The 27,223-nt window shown below is 43.7% G+C and overlaps 1 protein-coding gene across 13 annotated transcripts in view; it reads right to left on the bottom strand.

Moving 5' to 3' along the window:
- TENM4 (teneurin transmembrane protein 4) overlaps nucleotides 1-27,223 on the bottom strand; it is a 427,285-nt gene that overhangs the window by 102,350 nt on the left and 297,712 nt on the right. For 10 of the 13 annotated variants that reach the window (XM_078390190.1, XM_078390188.1, XM_078390192.1 and 7 more), the window contains 2 exons: nucleotides 19,314-19,340; nucleotides 4,850-4,996 (listed from right to left, as the gene is read on the bottom strand). In XM_078390190.1, coding sequence (XP_078246316.1) covers nucleotides 4,850-4,996; nucleotides 19,314-19,340 — 174 coding nt within the window. The remainder of the gene's footprint in view (nucleotides 1-4,849; nucleotides 4,997-19,313; nucleotides 19,341-27,223) is intronic. The other 3 variants (XM_078390193.1, XM_078390194.1, XM_078390197.1) reach the window with 1 other exon arrangement.

The following is a 27,223-nucleotide window of genomic DNA, read 5'->3' as shown; positions in this document are numbered from 1 at the left end:
ACACACACACACACCACATAAAGCTTAGGAAGACGAAGAGATTCATAATTAGGGATGCTGCCAAAATGTACAGGATTGCGCTTTACGAGAAGTATATAGGATGGTACTGCAAAATCATTTTTTAAAAAAAAGCTAGTTAATTTGTTTGAGATTTAATCAATCTGTAAATCAAATCTTTTCCATCTGGAACTCTTGAATGCACAAGTCCGGAATCGGAACAGAATTCAAATTGAGTTAGTTCATTGGAAAAAGCTTTTCCAACAAGCTTAGAAGCATGGCTTTTCCTTCATTCTTTCAACATCCCCCCACTATTTGTGTCCTGTGCCATCAAGCTGGAACATGGTGACCTTAGTAGGCCTGTCAAGAAGTGATTTTACCACTCTCTCTTTAAATTTCCATGGTTATGTGGGAAGTTGATCCTTAGGTTCTCTGAGTTCAAAGGTAAAGGTTCCTCTTGACATTCAGTCCAGTAGTGTCCTGACTCTAGGGCGCGGTGCTCATCCCCATTTCCAAGCCTTAGAGCCAGCGTTTGTCCGTAGACAGTTTCCGTGGTCACATGGCCAGCATGACTTAGACATGGAACACTGTTAACCTTCCCACCATGGTGGTACCTATTTATCTACTTGCATTTGCATGCTTTTGAACTGCTAGGTTGGCGGGAGCTGGGACAAGCGACGGGAGCTTCCTCCGTCGCGTGGATTCGATCTTACGACGGCTGGTTTTCCGACCCTGCAGCACAGAGGCTTCTGAGGTTTAACCCGCAGCGCCACCACGTCCCTCGCTCTCTGAGTCCTAGTCAATCACTATACATGCTGGGTATGACCTCAATGATCCTGGAATCAGAAAAGTGGCCCTTGGGCCATCAAAGGTGGACACCCCTCTTATGCCACCATCTTCAGGGACCTATCAGCTTTCCAAATGGACTCAGAGTTATCCTTGAAGATGGCGCCATCACATCGGTAGGTACTTTACAACAAAGCACAGAATGAGCTGTGTCCTGAATGCACAACCAGCTACGAACTGTGTCTGCAGAAGTCCTTCATGGATCCGACTTCCACCTTGGTGCAAATCTTGCAGCATCTTTTCCAACTTCAAGTGGTGCAGGCACAGCTGTGCAACCAGGTTTCACCCATTTTATAAATCTCAATTACAACGACTAAGCCGTACATCAGATCACTACTGTAATGGATCAAGAAATAACTTTACATTTTCCCCAGTATAAGTGTATTTTTAATAAACACTTATCTCATAATCACTTTCAATGTCAAGTATAAATTATGTGCATGGGAGGTTCCCAGTAAAGCCCCACATTAGTCTTGAAACAGATGCAATACTGACCAGGAGATACTGCAATATGAAAGCGGGGGAAAAGTGCCCTTTGTTTTACAGTTTGCAAATTTTTTCAAGTGTGTGTGTGTGTTATTTCTCTTAGCCCCACCCAGTTTCCAAATCTTTTTCCAAGGGTAGTAATTTGGGCCATTTAGCACACCAGATGTGCAAAACTATCTTAAGCATTCTATAAAAACTCACAAGCTCTGATCCCTCTGAAACAGATAACCTCAGGCTTGGTTTATTGTTTTGTAACCCGAACTTGGACCAGAGCTGCTCTTTTAATATGAGCGGATATGGGATGCAGGCACTTCTTGGCTGTCTTAAGTACCTGTGGCGGGGGGGGGGAACGGGAGTGGGGAGGAACACTGTGGCTTTAAATAACCAAATTGCACATTCTTCTGTCTGGCGGACAATAGATTCCTCCTCCTAAATTCTAATTCAAACCTTAACCATTGACCATAGGTTCCTGTGTTAACAGATGGCTATAAGAACATTGTCTGACAGTGCTCAATAGTTATCAGTATTAAAAGAGAAAAGAAAAGGGGTATGTCTCCACAGGTAAAAAGGTAAAGGTTCCCCTTGACAATTTTTGTCCAGTCGTGTTCGACTCTAGGGGGCGGTGCTCATCCCCGTTTCCAAGCCATAGAGCCAGCGTTTTGTCTGAAGACAATCTTCCGTGGTCACATGGCCAGTGCGATTTAGACACGGAACGCTGTTACCTTCCCACCGAGGTGGTCCCTATTAATCTACTCACATTGGCATGCTTTCGAACCGCTAGGTTGGCGGGAGCTGGGACAAGCGACGGGCACTCACTCCGTCACATGGATTCGATCTTACGACTGCTTGGTCGTCTGACCCTGCAGCACAGGCTTCTGCGGTTTAGCCCACAGCGCCACCACATCCACAGGAGTGCTAGCTATTCCATGCACTTTCCTGGAGCAAATGCTACAGCCAGGTAGGTACTTTCACTAGGCATATGGCATGAGAGAAAGGGACTTCAAAAGCTGTTAAGGCTTTATCAGAAGTTCCCGTAGCTGCCTGTGATTAAACTTTTCACAACAGATGGAGATTCATTTATCAGTCGTTGTTGTCACATCCAGTTTGGTCCTGGGAATCTATGTCTCCAGGGAAAAGGGTTCATTCAACCTTCTACCATCTCTCCAAGAGGTGCTCTCCAGATGTGGTGGACAAGAACTCCCATCAGGCACAGTCAACATGGCTAATGACCATACTTGCAGGATAGTAAAATATACTTTTTTTTGTCATCATTTGTCATCGCTTTGGGAGGAAAGTGATGACAAACCTAGACAGCATCTTAAAAAGCTGAGACATTGCCTTGCTGACAAAGGTCCACATAGTCAAAGCTATGGTTTTTCCAGTAGCGATGTCTGTAAGTGAGAGCTGGACCATAAAGAAGGCTGACCGCTGAATAATTGATTCTTTTGAATTGTGGTGCTGCAGGGGGCTCTTGAGGGTCCCCTGGACTGCAAGGAGATCAAACCTATCCGTTCTGAAGGAAATCAGCCCTGAGTGTTCACAGATCCTGAAGCTGAGGTGCCAATACTGTACTTTGGCCATCTCATGAGAAGAGAAGACTCCCTGGAAAAGTGTGAAGGCAGGAGAAGGGGACGGCAGAGGATGAGATGGTTGGACAGTGTCATTGAAGCTACCAACATGAATTTGACCCAACTCTGGGAGGCAGTGGAAGACAGGAGGGCCTGGCGTGCTCTGGTCCATGGGGTCACAAAGAGTTGGACACAACTAAACGACTAAACAACAACAACAACAAAGATATAGTAGGGCACACTTACATCGTGCCAATATGAACCTCACAATGAGCTTGTGTTGATTAACACTGGCTCTCTTGGATATCAAACATAGGCCTTTGCTACATCTCGTCCATCTTCTAACTGGATAGGTTAATTACTGGACTTGGAGCCTTTAGAACATAAGAGGTTGGTCCATGAATGAAAGTGACTTCATTCCCAGAAGTCTGATGAAAAGATGAGGCTCATTTACAAAAGGATGGGACATTTCACTCCTGTAGAGCCATATCCGGGTGTAGAACCAACACTGAACCACACTCCCACCTAGTAGCCTTTTAATGGCATTGTCCCCTGAAATGGAATAAACCATTATCAGCCACTTGATATGCACAGGGTTGGTATTCCATTTTCGTAGAAACTGTCCCGATAAAGCCATTGCTTTCTGCCACTTTGGCTCTTTTTTGTCCTGGCAGCTGTAACATATTGAGTCGAAACAATATTTCATACCACTTTTGTCCACCAAGTAAGCCATGATGCCACTCAATGCTTTTTCAAAGTGCATTGATTGATTGATTGATTTGGTAGATGAGGATTAACGTAATCATACAAGATAATAGAAGAGTTAAGTCTGCAGCACATTTACTGCCAGCAGTGAGCGGGTGCAAGCCAGAGCTCAAAAGAGATACTTTTTTGAACTAAAATTCCCAGAATTGTCTTGTAAAAACAAGATAAAACAAAACCTTGACCGGGGAGTTGGATTCTTTGGCCTTATAGGTCCCTTCCAACGTCACTGTTCTATGATTCTATAAAACCAAATAAAGCCAAAAGTATATTGTTTGTTTGTTTGCTTATCCCACTCATCTAGGGGCCAGGCCACTCCTCTGGGTGGCTTATAATAGAATGTAAACATATAATAAAACTACAATAATCATCTAATAAAATGTCAAAGAAAAAAATCTCTAAATATAAAATAACTAAGACAGAAAATACAAAGTTACAATGGACGGTGGCAGGTGGCAAACAAGAGACAAGCCATCTGTGTTGGCATGTCGGGCAAAACAAACAAACAAAAAGGAAATAAATAAATAAAAGACATTGTGCCATCTTAAAAACTTTACTGCTATGTTTTAATGGGAGCTTTCATGGATACCTGAAGAAGTGGACTGTCTTAAGAGGTAAGGCTTGTCAGAAGACATGGGTTTATTCCACAAAAGCTCACAAATATAGCAGGGGGTCTTTAAGGGGACACATTTTTGCCCCCCTTCCCCCTTCTTGCCTGACCAGTATTTCAGAATTAACAGAATATAAGGGATCACAAGCAAAATTAATCCCACGTCAGGCTGTAGTGGCGCTGCGGGTTAAACCGCAGAAGCCTCTGTGCTGCAGGGTCAGAAGACCAGCTGTCGTAAGATCAAATCCACATGATGGAGGGAGCTCCCATCGCTTGTCCCAGCTCCTGCCAACCTAGTAGTTCGAAAGCATGTAAAAATGCGAGTCGATAAACAGGGACCACCTTGGTGGGAAGGTCATGGCGTTCTGTGTCTAGTCGCACTGACCACGCGACTACGGAAACTTTCTACGGACAAACACCGGCTCTACGGCTTGGAGATGGGGATGAGCACTGTCCCCTAGAGTCAGACACGACTGGACTCAATGTCAAGGGGAACCTTTACCTAAGGCCATGGAAGGCTTGCGTAAACAGCCACGTCTAAGCCTGTAAAAGGGTGGAAGCACACTGGTAGGTGTCTTACCTCCATCGTTGTCCTTCCCATCTCCACACGCGGTCTCCATGGACGTGTCGCAGCCTGCTCCTCTCCAGCCCAGCTGACAGACGCAGTGCCACCCGTTCATGTCCAAAGTGCACCTGCCATTGCCGTTACACAAGCCGGGGCACCCCTCTGGAAAGGCAAAAAGATCATAAAAGTTCCCCTCTTTTTTTTCCCTTGGAAAAAAACTTCCCACAGTATCCTAAAGCCATTATACACAACCATTTAATTCACAGTCAACCAGACGTGTGTAAGGTAGGCATGCAACAGATCCTGATTAGAGATCGGCACAAACTGGTTTATCCTGGTTTGTCCCAGTTCATAAAGGCGGCAGCACAGGTGTTGCTGCTCCCCCTCCCCTGCCTCCTCAGCTGATCAGCCCCTCACCAGAGCCAGCAAGCTTGTTTTTTCCACCTCCTCAGCTAATCTCCCAGTCACAGGCAAGAGCACAGACTTCCCTGCCCCTTCCCTTTTCTCTGAGTGGCAGATCAGCCAAGGGGGCGGGGCAGAGAAGCCTGCGTTGCTGTCAGGACTGGGAGATCAGTTGAGGAGGTGCAGGAAGCTGGCATGCTGGACCTGGTGAGGGGCTGATTGAGCCGGAGGAGGCAGTGGGAGAAGGGAGCAACAGCACCTACACTGCCGCCTTCGAGAACTAGGACGAACCAGTTCCTCTCTCTAATCCTGTTCTCGTAAGAAAACATTTTCCTTGTTTCCCGATGGAACACCTTGAGAATTATTGCAACAACTTTGCAAATGATTACAACCAAAATCAATCACCCTGCATTTTTTTCTTATTCCCAAAACGTGGAGTACATATTTTATTCATAACAAAATGTCTGAATTTGTTTTGTTTCTTTAACCATGAGTTGTTGTGTTTTTTTTAAAAAACCCAGATAAACACATCTGTTTTTATAAACTCCCTTGCTAGCTAACATATGAGGGACACAAAAGGAGTCTTCCTGAAGAATGTGAGGATGATGAACACCTGTGAGCATCTTCTGGGGAATGGCAATGCCTGGTTGGTGGATCCTTCTACTCCAGAAGCACCCCTGGATTGCTTTAGATATGAACTAAGAAGAAGCTGCTGTTCTATGTTTTTATAACATCCCTTCTCAGTTAAATACGGATATGAATAACCACACATTGGATTTTTTTTGAATAAATAAAATAATTAGCAACCTCAGTTTTTGCTACAAATTCTTGTCTTCTGTCATAAGGGTGTCTTTCCAACAAGCCAGAAATATAAAAGAGCAAGTATTTGAAAATTACTGTTCCTGAAATTTTCATTGACGGGTAGACATGTCAACAAGGCATTACTATCTTTATCTTCAGCTGCATCAATAGGAAGATAGGTAGGTAGGTAGACATAGTGATTTACAGTGCTTTGTTCCATTAATAATAATAATAATAATAATAATAATAATAATAATAATAATAATAATAATAATAATAATAATAATAATAATAATAATAATAATAATAATAATAATAATAATAATAATAAAACAGGGGAAAAAATCACAGATCTCTACCCCCAAATCACAACCTACTTCTAATTTCAGGAGGCAGATACAGAATAGAGAAGACGAAGACAACACCATGTAAGCATTGTTTTAGAACCTGCTGTTGCTAAGACCACAATTAAGCCAGAGTTCTGGTTTGATATGAGTGGAGATCTAAAGGAAAACATTATCCATGTCACTTCCCAGACTGCAGTTATGATCACGATACTTGGATATTGACATTGGTTCTAGGAAATGAAGTCCTCTTCTCTCCCCTTTGGAAATAAGCCAAAATAAGAGTCTAGAAAACCTGCTCACAGATTTAAATTTAGCAATTTATTATTTTGTCTGAACTGAGAAATCTAGCCCCAAATGAATATTAAAGTGATCTCTTCTAGTTTGGGGGGAACTAATTCAATGCAAAACTAAATTCGTTGGATTTTATGTAAGAACAAAACTGGGGAGAGGCAGAGTTACTGCTGTTCTTGGAGAATTCCAAGAGCAGTAATTCTCTCTCTCTCTCTCTCTCTCTCTTTTTTGGCCTAATAATATTGGCCTAATAATAGCAGGATGATAGCATGGTAATCCAAGCCCCCACCCCACCCCAAATGTCTTAAGGATCATATCTGAAAATGAGGTTTAGCCTGAAGATAATATGATTCCCACCATTGGTTTGTTAGATCTTTGCTTGCTTCATTAAGCCATCATGTAACTGAAACCCTTTCCATAACCATGAATGAATGAATGAATGAATGAATGAATGAATGAATGAATGAATGAATGAATGAATGAATGAATGAATGAATGAGTAGAACTAGCTGTTTATAAGGTTCTTTAGCTAGCACACTCTGGAGAAATGGGAGGGGGTAAAATTTAAACTAGTTTGTGTTTCTGGAGATGAATGCCAGGCAAAAAGCATTACGGAAATGCTGAAGCTGGGATTGCCGTTCCATTTAAACTTTGTGCCTGACATATGGGAAGAAATAATGAGCAATGTTCTGTTTTGGGATTGCGGAGGTAAACAAAACCAGTTGCTTCCTATGTACAACAGCATTTCCTGTCTGGCAAGGCTGTTTGCTCAGATTAGCAAATGATTACATTGCAATTTCGCAGGACTAGTAGCTGGAATAATCTGCAGCTAATGATCTGGGCAATTAAAACTCTTTAATTAGTCCCAGTCATAACCCTTCTATATCCCCAGAGGGCTCTTCCTACACAATTCGTTATCTCCAATTTAGATTTGATTGATAGATTAGTGTTGCAGGTTATAAGAAAATAGAATGGGAGAGGGAGGCTAATTTACGTCCTTCTTCGTCCCCCCCTCCTGCCTAGAAAATATAAAATAAAAGAGAACACAATTGTGCTTCCCTAATAAGAATGTGGCACGAAAAATGTGGCTATTTATAGCAAAGAGCGGCCATAGCCCATGTCCTTTAAAATTTGGCTGCTTTGATGACCACAGGTCATCATAATATGTACTTGCAGCCACCTCCTTCTTAACTGGTATGGGTTCTTCTGCTCCCTCACTGGTTTGGCTATGCACGAAACATTCCACCTCTGAGGTTTACGGTGATATTTTTGGAGAAGTGATAGTGCTGTTTATGTCAAGAGAAAAAAACATGTGTATGAAGCCTAGTTCACATAAACATGGATCTATAGGGGAACAACTGCTCACCAAATACACCCAGTATCACTGTGGCTTCGAATTCTGCCTTACTTTGGAGTTTTTTCCTGCTTTTTCTCAGCTGAGTGAAATGAAACCCGTGACAGCTGTTTGGCTGGGGGTGGATCAAAAAAATTGAAATCTCACTGGAAGCTAAAGTGACCAAAGTAAAGCAATTGTATTTTGGAACAATCGCAAAAAGATAAGATTCACCAGAAAAGATGATGATGCTAGGAACAGCTGAAGGGCACGAGAAAGAAGGAAAGCCAAACTTGAGTTGGGTTGACTCAATAAAGGAAGCCACGGCCGTCAGTCTGCAAGATCTGGGCAGGACTGTTAAGGATAAGATCACTGGAGGTAATTATTTCTTAGGGTTGCCGTATGCAGGAGCACCTCCACAGTACATAACATGTCTCTTCAGTTACTGTAAGATTCTTTGAGGATTACTTCTACACTGTTACATCTGTCAAAGATTCTTCTTCTAATATGTTGTTCTTTTTTAGTTGTTAAATTGTGTCCGACTCTTCGTGACCCCACGGACCAGAGCACACCAGGCCCTCTTGTCTTCTACTGCCTCCCAGAGTTGGGTCCAATTCATGTTGGTCGCTTCAATGACACTGTCCAACCATCTCGTCCTCTGTCGTTCCCTTCTCCTCTTGCCTTCACATTTTCCCAACATCAGTGTCTTTTCCAGGGAGTCTTCTCTTCTCATGAGATGGCCAAAGTATTGGAACCGCAGCTTCAGAATCTGTCCTTCCAGTGAGCACTCAGGGTTGATTTCTTTCAAAATGGATAGGTTTGTTCTCTTTGCAGTCCAGGGGACTCTCAAGAGTCTCCTCCAGCACCACAATTCAAAAGCATCAATTCTTCGGCAGTCAGCCTTCTTTATGGTCCAGCTCTCACTTCCATACATTGTTACTGGAAAAACCATCGCTTTGACTATGTGAACCTTTGTTGGAAAGGTGATGTCTCTGCCTTTTAAGATGCTGTCTAGTTTTGTCATTGCTTTCCTCCCAAGAAGCAGGCGTCTTTTGATTTCGTGGCTGCTGTCACTATCTGCGGTTATCATGGAGCCCAAGAAAGTAAAATCTGTCACTGCCTCCATATCTTCCTCTTCTAACATGTACCACACCTCAGAATGGGGACAATCCGTGCGCACAGCCAGAAATTTATTTCAAGTGTCTAATGCAGGCTCTCACATTACTGATGTGGGTCCTCACATTTTTCTATATTATTTTCGTTGTGATTCTGGGGACAACCTATGGAGGACACCGGGAACCACCTGTGGAACCACCATTTCCAAACCACCGCCTTCAAGAGTTTCCATGGGTCCTAAGCAGGCACAAAGGGATAGGTCCTGGGCTCAGAAGCCCAACATCCTGACTGTCACAGCTGACCTGCTATGGTGAACTGACCCATGTTCAACTGGAAGTCATTTCCGACTTAATGGGGACCCTATGAATGAATGACCTCCAAAAGATTTTATCATAAACAGGTATAGTAAATTCAAATATGTATTTTTCTTTGTTAACAGAGAATCACCTCACATCCAGTCTCCTTCTCTTCCTGCTGCCTTCAGCTCTTTTAACCATCATGGTCTTCTTCAAAACATGGTCCTGACTAGTTGAGAAAGGCAGGATTTGTTGAATGACTGAGTAATAAGCAAATGTTTAAGTCTTTATCTTCTTATGATAAGTCCAGCACACAACAGTCTTGGGTTGATCACTTTATCTTCTACTCAGGAGCTCAGCCTTGATTTGATCCAGCACCCCTTTATTTATCTTTCTAGCAGTCCACAGTGCAAAAACAGGAGTGACTGCTAAAGAATAAAATAGAAAAGGCACAGATATGTTTGTTTTTCAGGACGGGAAATAACGCTTTTCCTAATCCTTAAAAAAAGAAAATGATCTGGCACCTGGTTTATAAGAACTAGATTTCTCTGCTTGAGGCCAGAACAGACAGACCGAATTGGCTTAGGCCTGTTTTCATCCTGACTTCGTAGCAAAGCAGTACTGTAATACGATGTCTCCGTCATTCATTGAACTCAACTTTTAGTGTGCCGTGTGGTTCCCATCTTGCTTTTGCTCCTTTCCTTAGCTTGCTGACAGACAAAGCAGAATGAATGATGAAGCCCTTGTCGAAATTATGCATGAGAAGTGCGCTGCAAACTTCCTACGTGTCGTGTTTACTATTACCGTCATCATACTGTTTGGCCAGGGTGAGTAAAGCTCCACTGAAAAATGTTCTCTGGTTGCCTGGGGGATCATAGAAACTCTCTCCTACCCACCGTGATGGCGATCGGGATGGCTGGCGTCAAGAGTTTTACCCCAAACAATCCAAGAGGCTATTAATTTGGAAAGGGTGCTGAGGATTTGAAGTTTCAGATCTGTGGGCATCCTCAATCAACTACAGTTCCTACAATTTTCTGGGCAAAAAGAGTATCTACTATACCACTTCAAGTAGCTGGTGTAGATATGTATTTAAGATCTGGGCTATTTTGTGGACAGGAGCCTCGTGGTGCAGTGGTTAAACTGCTGTACTGCAACCAAAACTCTGCTCACGACCTGGAGTTCAATCCCAGGCAGCCAGCTCAAGGTTCACTCAGCCTTCCATCCTTCAAAGGTCAGTAAATTGAATACTCAGCTTACTGGGGTTGGGCATCTTATGTAATTCAATTGTAAACTGCCCGGAGAGTGCTTTAAGCACTATAAAGGTAAAGGTTCCCCATGACAATTTTTGTCCAGTCGTGTTCGACTCCAGGGGGCGGTGCTCATCCCCGTTTCCAAGCCAGAGAGCCAGCATTTTGTCCGAAGACAATCTTCCGTGGTCACATGGCCAGTGCGACTTAGACACGGAACGCTGTTACCTTCCCACTGAAGTTGTCCCTATTTATCTACTTGCATTTGCATGCTTTCGAATGGCTAGGTTGGTGGGAGCTGGGACAAGCGACGGGAGCTCACTCCGTCACGTGGATTCGATCTTACGACTGCTTGGTCTTCTGACCCTGCAGCACAGGCTTCTGCGGTTTAGCCCGCAGCGCCACCACGTCCCTTTAAGCGCTATGCGGCAGTATATAAGTAGAACAATTTGCTTAGCTTTTGGATTGGTTTAGAAGACCATTAAACCAATTAATCTCTCCCTTTTAGATCAGAGGGCAAAATCCTGTTGTGTAATGTATGAAAAAAAGTACATTTCCATCGGTTTCTTTATTTTAAATAAAGAACCCCTGCTGAAATCCAGCATGTGCTCCTCAAACTGAAACAGGGGCTCTTTATTTACTAGTGAGGAATGGACCAAAACATAGGATTTTGCTTATGCTACGCAACAGGATTTCAGCCCGTTGTTCTCACTTGGGAGACTTCAACCAGAAACAGTGTAGTCATTTAGAACGCCAATATGAAACCTGACCTGCTCAATTCAAGCCATTCTATCTACCCATACAGCCCTGGAAGAATGACTCAAGTTGGAAGTTATATAGCCTGGGCTGATTTCTCCGTGATGCATCATAAATGTGAAGACTTATTGGAAGCACTTTTATTTTAACCTGCAGCAAACTTTATGGAGCACGGCCTATCTTTTCCAGCTCCTGGCTTTTAAATAATGATCCAAGGAGCGTAAAGGAAGGTTTTTTTTTAAAATAGAAGGCGTATTGAAAAAAGCATAAGAGGATCTAATGAGTACAGAGAGATGGGAGAGTGGAGATGCTTGCTATCCTTCATCTCAAATAGGCGGGACACTGAAAGATGATTTTCTAATCCTTTTCCCTATCACCTCCCTATTCCTTTTAGTTGCTTCTCTGCTACTTTTTCAATTTGCTTTCTCCTACCTCCAATACGGAGATAAAAGGCAGAAAACCAACTGCGATTGCCATACACCGTATTATTAGTGGGAGGGCTTTATCACAGCGCCCGTTGGTGGCCTCCCTCCTGTGTCTGAAGAATCACCAACACTCTAGCTCCATAAATGGAGACAAAAACAGCTCATCCGTTCCTTGATCTAAGAACAGAGACATTTAAAAGGTAATATAAAGCCCTCTGGGGGCATTTCATTCATCCCGGGCAATTAAGGGAAAACAACCTGACTGCAGTCCTTCTAAAGCCATATATAGTTTTAGATGCAAGTCTTTTGTTCCTGGGTCTTCCTTTCTCTTAAAGGGCTAATTGGCTTGCAAAAGCAACTTTCCTCGTTCTCTCGGATTAACATCTGTTTGGCCACTCTGGCTCCCTCTGTGTTTGTTGCCCTGCTTGACCCTTTTAACTTTAGGGATGCCCCAGAGATAACAGAAAGGGGTACACACTCAAAAAATTTTAATCGGGAGGGTTGCAGCCCTTGAAAAGCAGTTGCTTCGTCTTGAACAAAGGAATGAAATGTGCGAACAGGCAGAGGTTTGTGGTTCCCTCTCTCTCTCTCTGCCGTGTGTGTGTGTGTGTGTGTGCGCGCGCGCGCATAGCTTAGCTTTCAGAATGTTCCAGGTGGCTGACTGTAGAAGAACGTGAGAAGGGCACGCAAGAAGATTGTTATGGATAATATAGCAGAGATCCAGGGTAAAGATGTATTATAGGTTAAAGCAAAGTGGAAATAAAAAGTTATAAAAGACAAAAACGTGGAGGCCCCTTAAAGACTAACGTCTATTTTTTTTTTTAACTGTGAGCTTTTGTGAACAAGAGTCGGGAGGCAACACTTTAGGAGTCTTGTTCTTATCAAGGAACAAAACAAAACAAAAATCAAAGATTTTTTCCCCCTTGTCTGTAGGAGGTCTTGAGGCTTTCTGTCAATATGGCTAAAAGCATGTGCATTTGTGGAAATGAATTTTCAGCAAGTAATGCAAATCTACAATGGTGAGTCAGGGTTTCAAAGACTTCCAGAAATTAGAAGCCCTGGATGGGTTGTCTGGCTCTTTCAAAACAAAGTTCTTCTGCACAGTTTGTCTACATGGGCACACGCTGCTTCTAAAAAGGAGAGAATGATAATGTTGTACAGAGACATTTGGGGAGGACCTTGATGAGAGGGGGGAAAAAACCCTTTAAAAACCCACACAAGGCCTCTTTGTTTGTCTCTCAGGGAAAGAACAGATTTGAGAGGGCTTGAAAAGGCCTTATTAAGGCATCCTACTGAGTCAAGACAACCTAAATAAATGATAAGAAGGAATTTAACAACCCTTCTTCACATCCTTTATTCCCCAAGCAACACTTTCCAGCTGTTGTAAAGAACAGAAATCCTGGAGGAAAAAGCGATCAGACCTGGGAAGCGGGAAAGGATCTCTCAAGAAGGTCCTACCTAACTCTTTTGCCAAGGATCTAGTTTTGGAGGCAGGAGTGGAATCCATATAGTGTGAGATTTAGTAATTAGGCACATGCATTTGCGACAGGTGATGCTGACTGTGTTGGGACTTGCCTGCCAGGTGTGGACATCATGTGGACATCATGAATTAGATAGTTAAACTGCGGGAAAGGGGAGGCAGGTAATGACCTCCAATCCCATGCACCACGGTAATTAAGAAAAGGTACCTTGTTTAATCAAAAGAGAGGTTTCTCGTGCATCAATCAAACTGTTCAATGCCATGTGTGTGACTTGGAAGTAAGCCCTAGTGAATTCATTGGGGATCTCTGCAGGATCGGGTCCACAGGACCGAAGGTTGCAACGCTGCCATTGATGAAGAGCTACAGAATCACTTTCCTCCTGAAGTACGGTTATAACAAGTATCGACTTTGATGGCATGGTGGGGCATTCAATGCTTTTTGATGGAGAAAGAGTGCTTTTACCAGCCTCTCTCGCAGGTCTCACCACTATATATAGCTCAGCCACCACATTTTTCGAAAGGATGTGTTTGTTGAACTCAATCAAATTTATTGTCAAATTGTCAGACACACCAAGAAAGCATTAGCGCTTGCGGTCTCTGTTTATAATGTATATGATTAGCTCTACATGCTGAGATGGCAGGCAGTAGTTTCCAGCTAAAAAAAAAAGGCACACCTCAATTTCACTATTATAACTATAATTCCATAAATTAAATTAACACACTGTCGCTTCAGCCCAGGAGGGCTTTGAAAGAGGAAGACTCTTCCAGAACAACTTGGATGCCTTAAAAAAATTTGTGTGTGTGTGAGAGAGAGTTTCTAAAATGTATGGCCGGAATGACAAGAAAATAAAATCAACCTTAAAAGTGTTGAGGTCTAAACCTTATTAAACGGTGATGGGTTTATTTGCAGCGTGACTTACCCTACTGGTTTGTGAGAGCAGGCCTGAACTTGGTCAGAAGCCAGTGTTTCTTGATTTAGAGATGGTGGGTGAGATTTATGGTGGTGTGTGCATGGACAAGAGGAAGGAAGGCACCAGCAGCTGTTGTGCAAAGAAAATAAAAATGTAACGGTAGCAAAATTGCCGGATCACCAGTTTCTCATTCCTTGAGATTTCAAGGCCAGAAGTGGGATGAATGGTTTATAAATGTCATAGGTTGGGGCCCTATAAAATCACTAAGACATGACACATGTACATGTATGTTTATGTACATGTATGGGTGCATGCGCATCTTGTCTATCTCTGTCTTTAGTTGAGCACATTGAACAAGATGATCTAGGCATCCCAAAGCTAATCCTTCACTCTCTGCCTTGTTCCAAATGGCACATGGGGCTCAAATTCTGTCCCTTGTTCTCTTCTCTTTCTTTCTCTGGCTTTTCGACACGCTAAATCTCTCCTGTCTGGCGATCCTACTCAGCAGAATGGGGAACAGAGGGAAGAAAAAAAGGCCAACCAAATTGAGCCTGAAGGAAATAGCCTGACATAGAAAATGTTAAATCTGTTTTGATTTTGGGAAAAAAAAACCTAGTAGAAGGAGATGTGATAAAACCCCATAAAATTATTCACGGTATGGAGATCGTCCACGCCCACAACATAACCCTGAATTATTCAAGGAGGATGAACCGTGAGAGACCAAGGATTCCTTGCACAAACTGGAAAACTATGGGATTTGCTGCAGGGCTATCCACCAACCTAGGCAGCTCTTAGACAGGAACAATTTAAGGAGAAGAAGACTACCATTGGTTATTTATTTATCACAGCCACAATCCTTATCTCCCACTAATGGCATACAGTATTTCACATTAACGTGCTGACTCTAAACATGTCTTCCCCTTCCCCCCTGAATTAAATCTACTGCTTTGAATGGGTGCACTTTAAAGCAAGCCCCTTTCGCTATGTTACACCAAAAACACAGATTCCTTTCTACTTTTAGCCAGGTTTGAAAAGTTGCGTGGGGTGTTCGAGTGGGGCATGGGGAAGCCTGTGTCTGAGACCACTCGCTCCCTTGCTTCAAGGAGAACATGTGTCACAAGTTGTTGTCTATCGCACAAGGATGAGCAAAAGCACAATTTACACCCCTAATCCTCACCTCCTGGCAGAAGTATTCTCAGCTTGGGGTTCAGCTAACTATCATCATCATCATCATCATCCTGTGCCATTTAATCCATTCTGACCTATGACGACCCTTTTCAGGTTTTCCAGGTGGAGAATACATAGAAATGGTATATTCCAGTATTCCTTTCCTTTGGAGGTGCGTATACAAGCAGACTACTGTGCTTTGCTTTTGGATTGGATCAGAAGACCACCAAACCAATTAATCTCTTCGGTTTAAATCAGAGGCCAAAATCTTGTTGTGTAATGTAAGGGAGGAAAAAAAGTACCTTTCCATTGGTTTCTTGACCGTAAATAAAGAACCCCTGCTGAAATCCAGCATGTATGCATGCCCGCTCAAATTGCAACAGGGGCTCTTTATTTACTAGTGAGGAATGGATCAAAACATAGGGTTTTGCTTATGCTACGCAACAGGATTTCAGCCCGTCGTTCTGACTTGGGAGACCTTGCCCAAGGTCACACAGGCCGGCTCCCGGAAGGCACAGTCAGATACCTAAACCACCAAGCTACCCAGCCAACTATGCTAAGCCTCTCTAACGCAGAAGATAAAACAGAGCCTTCTGCTCTGATCAAGAGACCTGGGTTTCTGCTTGTTCGTTTCTTTCCATTTCCCAGATGACCATCAATATTTAGCAGGCTGTTTTGAGCTGTTTTTTTTTTCTTCACATAGGAGTTTTTTTTTTAAAGAAACATTTTGTATTTTCTCTTGAACATTTCTGCAAAAGTTACAACTCTTCCAAGCAAGGAAATTGCACACACACCTTCTTGTTTCTCTAGGTCCTCTATTCTGCTGGCAATCGTTACATGAGTTCATGAGTGCAGATGGATAGGACAGCCTGCGAGATGGGTATTCCATGTGGCACTACCAGCAGGAATTCATGGCACGACTGGACCGAAGCCAAAGGCCCACATGTCTGGTTATGATTGAGGCAGAGGTCGTGCTTGTTAGTGGCTATGCTTGCTGGGGGAATCCTAGGAAATGGTAGCAAAAATAATTCTTCTACGCTGCGCACCTAGATCTACGCCTATGATCCTCAACCCGACTTAGTAATCAAAATTCCCTAATACAAAAGAGTTTGCATGTAAGCTCAACCAAGCGCACTAGAAGGGAACAACCTCACATGGTGGCCTTCATTGACAGCACAGTTGCCCCAAAAAGTAACACAGGATGCAATTGGCTTAAATAAATCTTAATCAATGGAATCTTCTCATAAGAGGAACAAATGTTCTCAAGGTGAAAAGCTATACTGTAGTTTCTATGGACGGAAAAGAGCAGATACGGATTAAATGGTTTTCAATGCATTCCTATGGGAAATGCAGATTCAACATAAGAACTTTTCAACTTGAGAACCACCTTCCAATATGGATTAAGTTCTTAAGTAGAGACCCCACTGTACTTTTCATTCAGATAATGCACCTCTGTGTTAGCCGTGGGGATGCAACTTCTGAAATGAAAACTGGTAGTCAAAATGCTGTGACGAAGCTTTCTATCTGCAGTTTGCCATAGAAACAGCAATAAAAATGAAATATCAGTCACGAGATGGGCAAACCTGATGCTCAGGGAGGATTTTTAGGGTGGTCTTAAGATACGTTATGATAATATATAGATAAATAAATAAATAAATAAATAAATAAATAAATAAATAAATAAATAAATAAATAAATAAATGTTTCCTGATTGAGTGCTCAAAGCACTTCGAAGTAGATCAAAACATTTAAATTAACATTGCCCTCCAGTTGATTAAATGTTAAAGAGTACAAAAAGGGAAAGCAGTGGGTTCTTTTCACCATGCACAGGATTCGGGACTCCTTCTAGTCTGCTTTTATCCAGTAAACATCAGTCGGGGATGGCAAAGTAGCTACACCAAAAGGTTAACTTTAGGAGGTTAATTGCTTGAAGTTAAGAAGTTTACCGAGATATTGTTTGTTGCACAGTCAAGCAAATTGGCACGTGACGGATAATCTCTACGGAGATTTCTTAATTAGAGGCAATTTGCCACTACAAGCAACACAGTTTGCATTATGCCAGTGTAAGCAGGCAAGAGGATTTCAGCTGTTGGATTGCAATTCTCAGCATTCTTCTTCTACTAGCTACTGTCCTGGCTACGGTTGATAGAAGTACAATCCCAAATAAGGGCTGCATTTTGCTCATGTGTCTCCGCGAGTCCCTTAACCATGAACTGCAGGACGTGGTAGGAGCCTCCGTGAAAGATTTGACGGCTGTGAACAGGGCGAAAAAAAGCTCTCTGTTGCTTGATTCTTCCACTTTGGAAGACACCACTGAATGGCTTCTAACACAAATGAAGAAGAGGTCAATAATCCAATGGCAGCATTTGGTATTTCTTAGATATATGCATGCAGAATATCAGGTGGTGTCAACTGGACTAAAAGAAGCAAAGACAGTTTGGATGTAGCCCGAATGATAACTATCAGGGCATCCAGAGAACCCACCTTCCTGTTGATATACATCATCTCTTTTAGAAACTTAAGGCTGGATCTCTTGACCATTTTTACTTAAGAGATTAATTCACATCCAAAAACAAAGTTACCTGTCAACAGCAAAGCCTGGAATTGTTTCCTTTTGGGGCTATAGCTTCCACAATCACCCAGCTAGCATGGCCACTGGCCACATAGTCTGAGATACAATGGGACCCCTCTATCTGTGGGATCATTATCCGCTACCTGAAAATACTAAATTAAAAACCCTCAGAAAAGGCATTTCTATTTCCGATGCATTTTTACCAGAACTGGCCACTAGAGGGAGCCAAAGACCATGCAACGTATAGTATTGACACTGGGGTGTCTTTCGGGGGCGGCAACCGCCAGGGAGGTGCCTTGGAACCGATCTCCTGCGGGTACTGCAGTCTGGCTGTATTCCACAAGTCACCACCCAAAAAAGCAACATTTCAAAGCAGCGATCAAGACGGCTCTTTATCATGTAGGAAGAAAGATACTACATGCAGTCAAACACACTCACCTGGTCTTCTCTGCTTGAGGCATGGCACTTAAAACGAAAACTTTGCTAGAGCGGCTCCAAACCAATAACAGGTCACAACTAGGACTGCTGAATTAAAGGAAACTAGAGGTGCTGACTAGAGAGGGACACAAACCAATTCGGCCTGGTTTGTAAAGGCGGCTGCACCACAGGTGCTGTTGCTCCCTTCTCCCGCTGCCTCCTCTGGCTCAAGCAGCCCCTCACCAGGCCCATCATCCTAGCTTCCGGCACCTCCTCAACTGATCTCCCAGTCCTGGTAGCAGCTCAGGCTTTTCAGCCCCGCCCCCTTGGCTGATCTGCCACTCAGAGAAAAGGGCGGGGCAGAAAAGTCTGGGCTCTTGCTCCTGACCGGGAGATCAGCTGAGGAGGTGGGGGAAAAAGCAAACAAGCTGGGCCTGGCGAGGGGCTGATCGGCCGAGGAGGGGAGCAGTGTTGTTACCTTTACAACAATTGGTTTGTGCCCATCTGATTCACCAAATCCCAACTGATCACCCCCACCGATTAAATGGTCAGTCCGACTCTAGTTGTGACTTACTATTAGATTTCAGCCAACCCTCTGGTCATTCTGCCTCCTTCCTGAAGAACTGAGCTCATGAGTACGAGGGTTGGAATGGAGAGGAAACCGTGACATGAAGTCATCGCAAGAGGACAGCACATACAGAGGGATGAACTCACAGATATGCCTTCCCAGCCTAAATCCGTGAAAAGTGAGCCTTTGCCAGATTTCAGGCGGGAGTCTTGTGAATATGGAGGGGAAAAAATGCAGCCTAAACTCATGACTGTCATGTGTACACTGGGATGGGTGTTGTGTATGTGTGTTCATAACACAAAGACAAACGGCGGGGAGGGGAGGGGAAAGAGGAAGGAAGACCACCATACCTTTCACTACCCTATCCAGATAGTGAGCTTGGGAGATAAAAGACAGGACATGTAAAGGAGGATTGAATAAAGTGCAATACAGCTTTAGTACAAGACAGTGTGGATGTGACGGAGGCCAAGGAAAGGGAGCAGCGGGGAGAAGGAAGGCAGGAGAAACGACAACGACAACGACAACCACTACAGCAATCAAAGCAACAACAGTAACAGAAAACCAAGCCGTTGTTAGAGGGAGGCGAGGAAAAAAAGGGATAACAGCAATACCTTCAGCCAACAAAGAGGAGAAATTATATCTATTTATTCAGGGTGCAGTGGGGGGAAAAACATGGCGGGTATTCACAGGACAGGGCGTTCTGGGGGTCCCTTTCACAACTACAGCACCACAGCTATAAATATATCTGTATTTTCTCTCTTTTTTCTTCCTTTCACTCAATGGTCGCTTCATTGATAGATACAGCACCAGCAGGAGTAAGCTGTCACAGGGCCAGAACGAGCCATTTGTGTGGCTGGCATTCATCTCTCACTAATACGGGTCATGGGTATGAGCCCCTGTTCCCCCTTAAAGAAAAGTGGAGGAGGAAAATAGGGTGCCCCTCAAAAAAAGGAAGAGAAGGGCTATACTTTCTTTTTTAAAAAAAAAATGGAAAGTTGCCTCTAGATTTTGGCTCTCTTCAGGTTTGGGCGCGCTGGGGCAAAGCCCCAGGTGGGGTTCAATTCCAGTTATGTCCCAGTATGTGGAACAAATTACTTCCCTACCTTCCTGTCCCATTATAATGAATTTAAACAGTGCCAACATTGGACACCTTCCAACATCAGCCATTAAAAAAAAAACACAGGCTACCATCAAAGTTCCTGCCTGCAGTAATGCCCTCGTCTGTGAGACTGCAGTGGTGCAGAAAGTAGTCTTGTGCACTGATTAGATCTTCTCCATCTTTCGCTGAGCGGATAAGGACTTTCTCTGGGAGACCAGTGTTGATATTTAAATAGCCAGAGGAGCCCATTTGACTCCTGCAACATGAATAGGGTGAAGGCGGCACAGAGCTAGGGGGATTTTCTCCACTTTCCCGAATAAAGATTTAACTACACAATACATTAGATCATAGAGTTTAGACCCTTTTCTGCTTAAGCAGCTCCTTTCAGCCTGAAAGCATGTAAAGCTCAAAAGCAGGGATGGGGACATGGATTGTGGGGCCTGTTGTCAAGTCAGACGTAAGTCGCACCGGTGACTTGACTTTTTTCAATGGTTTGGATTTGACTCATGACTTGGAACTCATCCAGTCCTCCCTTTTGTTTTTAATAGGGTCTCGGATTTGGGACTTCGTACCAATGAATTGGATTCAGAACTGGGTTTCTGACCTAAAGACTTGGCCAATATCTCGGTCAAAAGATAGCAAGGGGCCCCATGTCCCTACCTGAGGTCTTATAGACCTTTGTGTGTTCAGAGTGGAGCTCTACATAGATATTGAAAGAGACGGAGCAAATACAGCTTTTCCTGCACATTTCATCGAATGTTGTCTCTTGTCTCATGCCAGTCTAGGTGGCAAGGGTAGTACCACGGACACAACTGTGACCAATTACGTGGTGGAACTCTGGTGTATAAATCCTGGCCACGTAGTCGATTTTCAGAAGAGCAGAAAAGGTCTTCTCCTGGTATCAGAGAAATGTTTCATTTCCTGGTCCATACCTTCTCTTCACAGCAGCAGTGGACCGATGCCCTTGTGGGACAGCCTCCACCTGACAGTTTGCTCGACACGAGAGCCAATCCCTTGAAAAGGGAAGGCCAAGGAAGGAGACGATAGGAACGGATTCGGAAGAAGGAAATAAGAGTTTAAGTTGTTTGGCTTAAGGCCGTAGACTGACAGAATGCTAAAAAAAAAATGGTAAAAGGAATCCAGACATTTTAGCCCAGCGTGGTGTGACTGAAAGGCTCCCTTTCTTTTGAAGAGCTGACATCTTCAGAAGAAGGAAAAGTGGGTAGGCTGTTGTAGTGGTGATTTTCATTTGCTTTCTTCCTGCCAAGTACTTTTAATTTTACTGAGTAAGGACTGGAGAGTGTTACTTCTCCATCTTGGGCACCAATCCTATGCTTCTTCCAGTCTGGCTCTCAGATGACTCCTTTTGATCTTCCATCTCTTTCCGCTCTCTCCCTTCTGCACTGACTTGAAAAGACCACCCCCTGGAACAGTCATGACCTTTGAAAGAATTTTGGTGCTCCCTCCCATTTTGGAGTCTAGAATCCACTGGTAAGTTCATCGTCGTCGTCATCATCTCAGCACTGCAGAGCTGGAATGGACCCTATGGATCGAGTCTAACTCCTTGTCAAGGAGGTCCAGTGGGGAATCGAACTCCCAACCTCACAGTCAGAGACCTAAACCACTGAACTATCTAGAAACAGGTCAATGAAAGAACAAGATTGCTATTTGTAAGCAAGGGGAGAAGATGGATTAATTAAATCTGTCTCTAAAATGGGAGAAACGTCAATGTTCTGGCTGTTCAGAATATGCAGCAGATGGCATTTTCTAGAGAATCACTAGTTTGCTGCCTGGGGGATTCTGGGTGTTGTAGTCCAAGAACAGAATCATGCACACCTCTAATCGAAACAGCTAGTTCCACACAGGGACTAGAAGCTTAACCTGTTCAAGAGGCCAACACAAACCAAGGTGGGACTCACAAGAAACAGCCTGAGGCTGTACCTTGTGCGCAGCTAGAAAAGATGGAACTGAAGAAGCCACTCTTACTTTTCTCTGTTGTGTGATCAACAGGGAAGGAAAATTAGGAGTAGCTTCTTCCAGTTGTGCTAGGCACTCATCGTCATGTTTCCTGCACGCATGTTGATCAGAGGTAGGAATTTAGAGTTAGCCACTGGGATATCACTTTTTTTTAAAGGCATAAACAGGCAGGGAAGATGAGACACAACTGGGATAGTTGTCCACAACGCAAGTTGGCCATGCAGGGAAGTCACACGAGGAGGAGACGCGCGCCATGCACAATATGAAGTCCACGTCAATGTCCTTTCATAGGTGCCAATACTGCTATCCTTTTTGAAAACAAGTTTTTGTGCCTCTGTGAGAAATTCTTTTAGGGTGTACACATTGGGTTAGAAGTCTAGGAAATGTATTCCTCTTGGAGCGTCCGTGCCTGTACAGCCAACCGTTCTGCTAAGCCACTAGGTAGGCACAGCTGAGAAAAAGGTATTTTGTTTCCTGACTACAACTCCCAAATGCCAAATGGTCGCTATGCAGTTGTCGTCCACAAAGGTATCTTTTTCATGCGAGCATTTACAGGCTGTTTAGAGAAAGCAGCATGTAAAGAAAGCTTTTCTTGTACTTTCTGGGCTTTGTAGGATACATACAACAAGAGCGACGATCACAAGTAATGATTACTCCTCACCCTGGACTGAGACCTGAAACTCCCACTGTGCTGATTCTGATTACAAGATATTTGGGTAAATGGTGAAAGACTGGAAATTGGCTCAAATCGCTGGTTTTTCCCATTTCAGGAGGTTGATGCCATGTCAAGACCAGTTGTGTGTCTTTGGCCATGGAAGTAATGTTGAAGGACAGTTTGCGTCCATCAAAAAAACTACCCAGGTTTCCCTGACATTTTCTCATTGCTGTTTCCCACAAACAAGAAGGAAGCAAGCAAGCAAGAACCCTCTGCCTTGGTAAGAAGTATGTTACCTTAACAAAATCAAAATGAGCAGCTCTGCGCCACTCCGAGGAACCCTTAAAAGGCTCTTCCCAGGATGTGACACATGAAGCCTACGTTCCTATAGGAGGTTTTGTAGTTTTCCAGTGATAAGATCCATATTCTTTTGGAGTGAACATTTTAGGGTTGTTGTTTTTTCAGTGTCTGACAGAAACACCTCAGAAAATCCAAATGATTTTCATGGAAAGCTAGTTAGTTTGTTATGGGGAGCAACCCAAATCCCACAGAAATTTTTATAGGTCTCACCACTAACTTTGCCATGATGTGGATCCAAACCTTCCTTTCAACGTAGAAGACCTGTGGGTGTCGTACTGGATTTTCTGCTTTTAATAACTTTTAAAAAATGTTGTGTCTAGCAGTGTGTGAAGGTTCACAAGGGTGTTAAAGCAACCAAGTCAATCAGCTGCAGCAGGTCCAAAGGCCCAAGGTGGGGAAAAAACTCCTAGAATTCTCTAACTAGCGCACATGATAATGGAGTTTCGGTCCAAAAACTATTCTACTCTAAGTTCTGCCCCCCCAAAAAGAGTTTATTTTAGTTTGTATAAAAATTACATTTTGTCCAAGATTTTTGTGTATGTGCGTGCAAAAACATTTGAGTGGCTTTTTTATACACAAAAAAAGAATCCTGAAGAGAGAAGAAATGCTCACAGTCTCCCCGGTTAGGGGCAAAAGTTTTCAACTCTGTCCTTCTCACCAGTGAGAACAAAATAAGCAAAATTGGGCATTCTTTGCTTCGGTGAAGCAGAATTAAAGCAGGAACACCTAAGCTCACCAATAGAGATGGGGCTAGTCATAGACGAATATGAATATCCCCACGGAGCTGGATTTAACGAGAGTCTGCCCCCCCAGGGTCAGACTGTCCACTCATGCATCCGGCGGTGGCCTCGCTCACCTTTCCAATCCCTCCTGGCGCATGGCTTTCTTCCCACTCAGGTAGCCACTCAGCAGCCATGCAGGGAGACATGTCCTCCCTCCTCATGCCTGGAGTGGCTAGCCAAACAGGAAGAGAGTGCCGCTCTGGGAGTGATTGGAAGGATGAATGAGGCTGCCACCGCCACTGAACACATGAGTGGATGGTCTGGCCCCAGGAGTTGGAGCCTCGGTAAATCCAGCTGTGCGGGAATATTCGTATATGAATACCTCCATCTCTAATAACAGACATGCCGACGTAATGGTGTGAATAATTCCCTGGTAAATTTGTAAGAGTAGAGTAATGATGAAGGAAGACTCGAAAACAGCTGTACAAAATACACAGTCACCTCAGTTGTGAAACAGGGTATGCCTCTTAAGATGCCAGAAGCAACCGTGCGAAAAAAGAGATACAAATCTCACTGGGAGGAACGCGATGAGTAAGAGCAAGCGTTCATGGATCAAATGGAGGATGATTGGCTGGGCTAGCCCTACATGGCTTTTGTCAATCGTAGCTTGATTCAGATGTTCAGTAGCCACTTAACAATTGTATGTGGAAGCCCAAAGAGTCAGAGATGAGCTCCCAACGTAACCTGTGGAGGGGCTGAGAATCAGCATTTCTGTCTGGGGTTACAATCGGTGAAAACAATAGGGATTGGATTTTTGGATTTCTTGGACTACATGTACCATAATTCCCCATTCTGGGAGTTTTACCTGACAGACACCATTAAGACACTTAAATGTGTCTCACCTGGAAGAAAGGCTGCTGCGGGAAGGTTTTGAAGCTTAGCTAGGCCTAGCTCCACCTAAGCTTCCTGTTCCTGCCGTGGTGGTAGCTGGGAGCTTCCTTTTTGAACAGGAAGCTGGACAGAGCTAGGCCTAGCTCAGCCTCAAAGCCTTCCAGTTGAGGCCGTTCTCCCAGGTGAGCCACAGTTAAGTGTTTCTAATATATCTTTCAGACTGAATTCCTAGAATGTGGCATTATGGGATGTGTAGTCCAAGAGATACAAAACTCCCATCACTAATAAGCAGAGTAGCTTCTTGTTGAGCAGCTGCCCTTCCACAAACAGCGCCAAGGGGCAACTTCATCACAAGGTATGATGTGGAAGAAGAAGAATTAAGTACACCTCTAAACATTTGCACTGTGGCTTAATGGTCTTGAAACCATTCCATTTTATTTCAAAATAATTCTAAGAACCAACGTTTGATTCTCACTGGCTAGAAATCTTTAGACGTGCAAACAGAAAGATAAGAATGCGGTTGTAAGAAATGTCACTTGGTGCCAATTTATGGAGTGTCCGTTTATAAGGCGTCGTGGAGAGCCACATTAGCATAAAAAATGATCAGCGTTCAGGGAAAGGCATGGATGAGTGCGTCATTTTAATGCCAATGAGTCTGCACATGATGCATCTTTGTGTGTGTAAGCAACAGTATTTGTCACTCCTGTGTCTGCCCTGTTCATGTATGAACAGGGAAGAGGGCTCATATTTTAATGGCACACATGTGGGAAGTCAGTTAAATGTTTCTCTTGGTTTTATATCTCTCCTTTTGGTTGACTATATGCTCCTCTCCTCAAGCCAAAACTGGTCCAGGAGGCAAGACAGGCTGAGAGAAAAGAGATATAAGGTTCAGAAACATTCTGCTTCCTTCGGTCATGGAGACAGTTGCAAACATTAGACATATTCATGTGTACTGACTTCACTTTATACTTGAGAGGGGCAGACACAGGAGCAAACAAATACTGTATGACCAGGTTGGTGAACTGGGGATGAGAAAGCTTGATGCCACAGCAAACTGAGTAGTCATCTAAGACCTAATCATGGGACTAATTCATGGAGCACTGATGAGACAAGCAGGGATTGCTAAAACCCCAATTTTATTGTACTCTCGAAGGCTTTCATGGCCAGGATCTGATGGTTGTTGTGGTTTTTTTGGGCTCTTTCGCCGTGTTCTGAAGGTTGTTCTTCCTGATGTTTTGCCAGTCTCTATGGCCGGCATCTTCAGAGGACAGGAGTCAGAACTCTGTCCATGCTCTGTTGCTGTAGAACAATCCAACTGTCCAACAAACAGCAACAGAGCATGGACAGAGTTCCTACTCCAGTCCTCTGAAGACGCCGGCCACAGAGACTGGCGAAACGTCAGGAAGAACAACCTTCAAAACATGGCCAAAGAGCCTGAAAAACGCACAACAACCACCCAATTTTCTTGTTTGCTGTTGTGTTTTACGTTGGAGGGGGAAGGCAGAAGAACCTGAGTGCCATTTATACTCCTCAAACTGGGCCAAAGAGGAGAAAGTTCAATGCTTTGCTTGGAAACAAGCAAAGAACATAAATTATGGAAGAGAATTGAAAGTTTTTCCACTCACTTCAATAATTATCTTAGAACGGTATAGCTGGAAGGGACTCTATGGATCATCAGGTCCAGCCCCTGTCAAGGAGGCACAGTGGGGAATTGAACTTCCAAACTCTGGCTTTGCAGCCAGATACATAAACTACTGAGCTATCCAGCAGTTTAACAGTTTTGATGAAGATGTTCTAGATATGATTTACTTTTCAAAGAAGAGGCTGTTCATTGCCAAACTGACGGGGGGCCTGATTTAAAGCTGACACGGAGCGGGAACAGTTTCGCATCTTCCTATCCCCAAAAAACTGTTGGGACACATTTGTGGGTAAAGCAAGAAAATCAGAAGAAAAGATAAGCAGCACAACTACAGTATCTCAATTCAGAACACAAATCTGATTCCTGCAACTTGAACTCCTTTGGAAACAATGCAAATATTTTGTAGAATGTGTTGGGGTTCTCTCCATAATGTGGAACGATCCAAGTCCTGCCCCTTGGAGACTCCACTTAGGCTGCCCACATCTGGGCTGATGTGGTTTTTCCGGACACCTCCCCTACACTCTGGAACCTTCCTTCACAAACCTGAGGACGAGAAATCGACTTTACGTTCAGAAGAAAGCGGATCTTCTTCATGGGCCGGATCTTAGGCCCACCTCATCCCTCCCATTTTCTTTTTTAGTGTGCGGTAGCCAGAGATCTCCCACATACTCTTGACCCTATTATTCATATACCTTTTGTGTCTGTGTGTCTCTGTCTCTGTGTGTGTGTGTGTGTTCGTACTGACAAATGAAAGGACATTGGAGGTTTTGGGACTGGGAAGGCAGAGAGCCGCATGAAAATGTATGGCGCCGGAACATGAAAATCCAGGAACATAAAAGAAGATGCGCATGCTACGGTAATGTCACGCCGATTCAGTTTTGCATGCTCCTTTTCCCCCGCTCCCCTCCCCTCCCACC

This window comes from Pogona vitticeps, chromosome 3 (genome assembly GCF_051106095.1).
Source record: "Pogona vitticeps strain Pit_001003342236 chromosome 3, PviZW2.1, whole genome shotgun sequence".
Taxonomy (NCBI): Eukaryota; Metazoa; Chordata; class Lepidosauria; order Squamata; family Agamidae; genus Pogona; species Pogona vitticeps.
The sequence above is the reverse complement of the archived record's forward strand: the minus strand, read 5'-3'. Positions and strand labels throughout refer to the sequence as shown.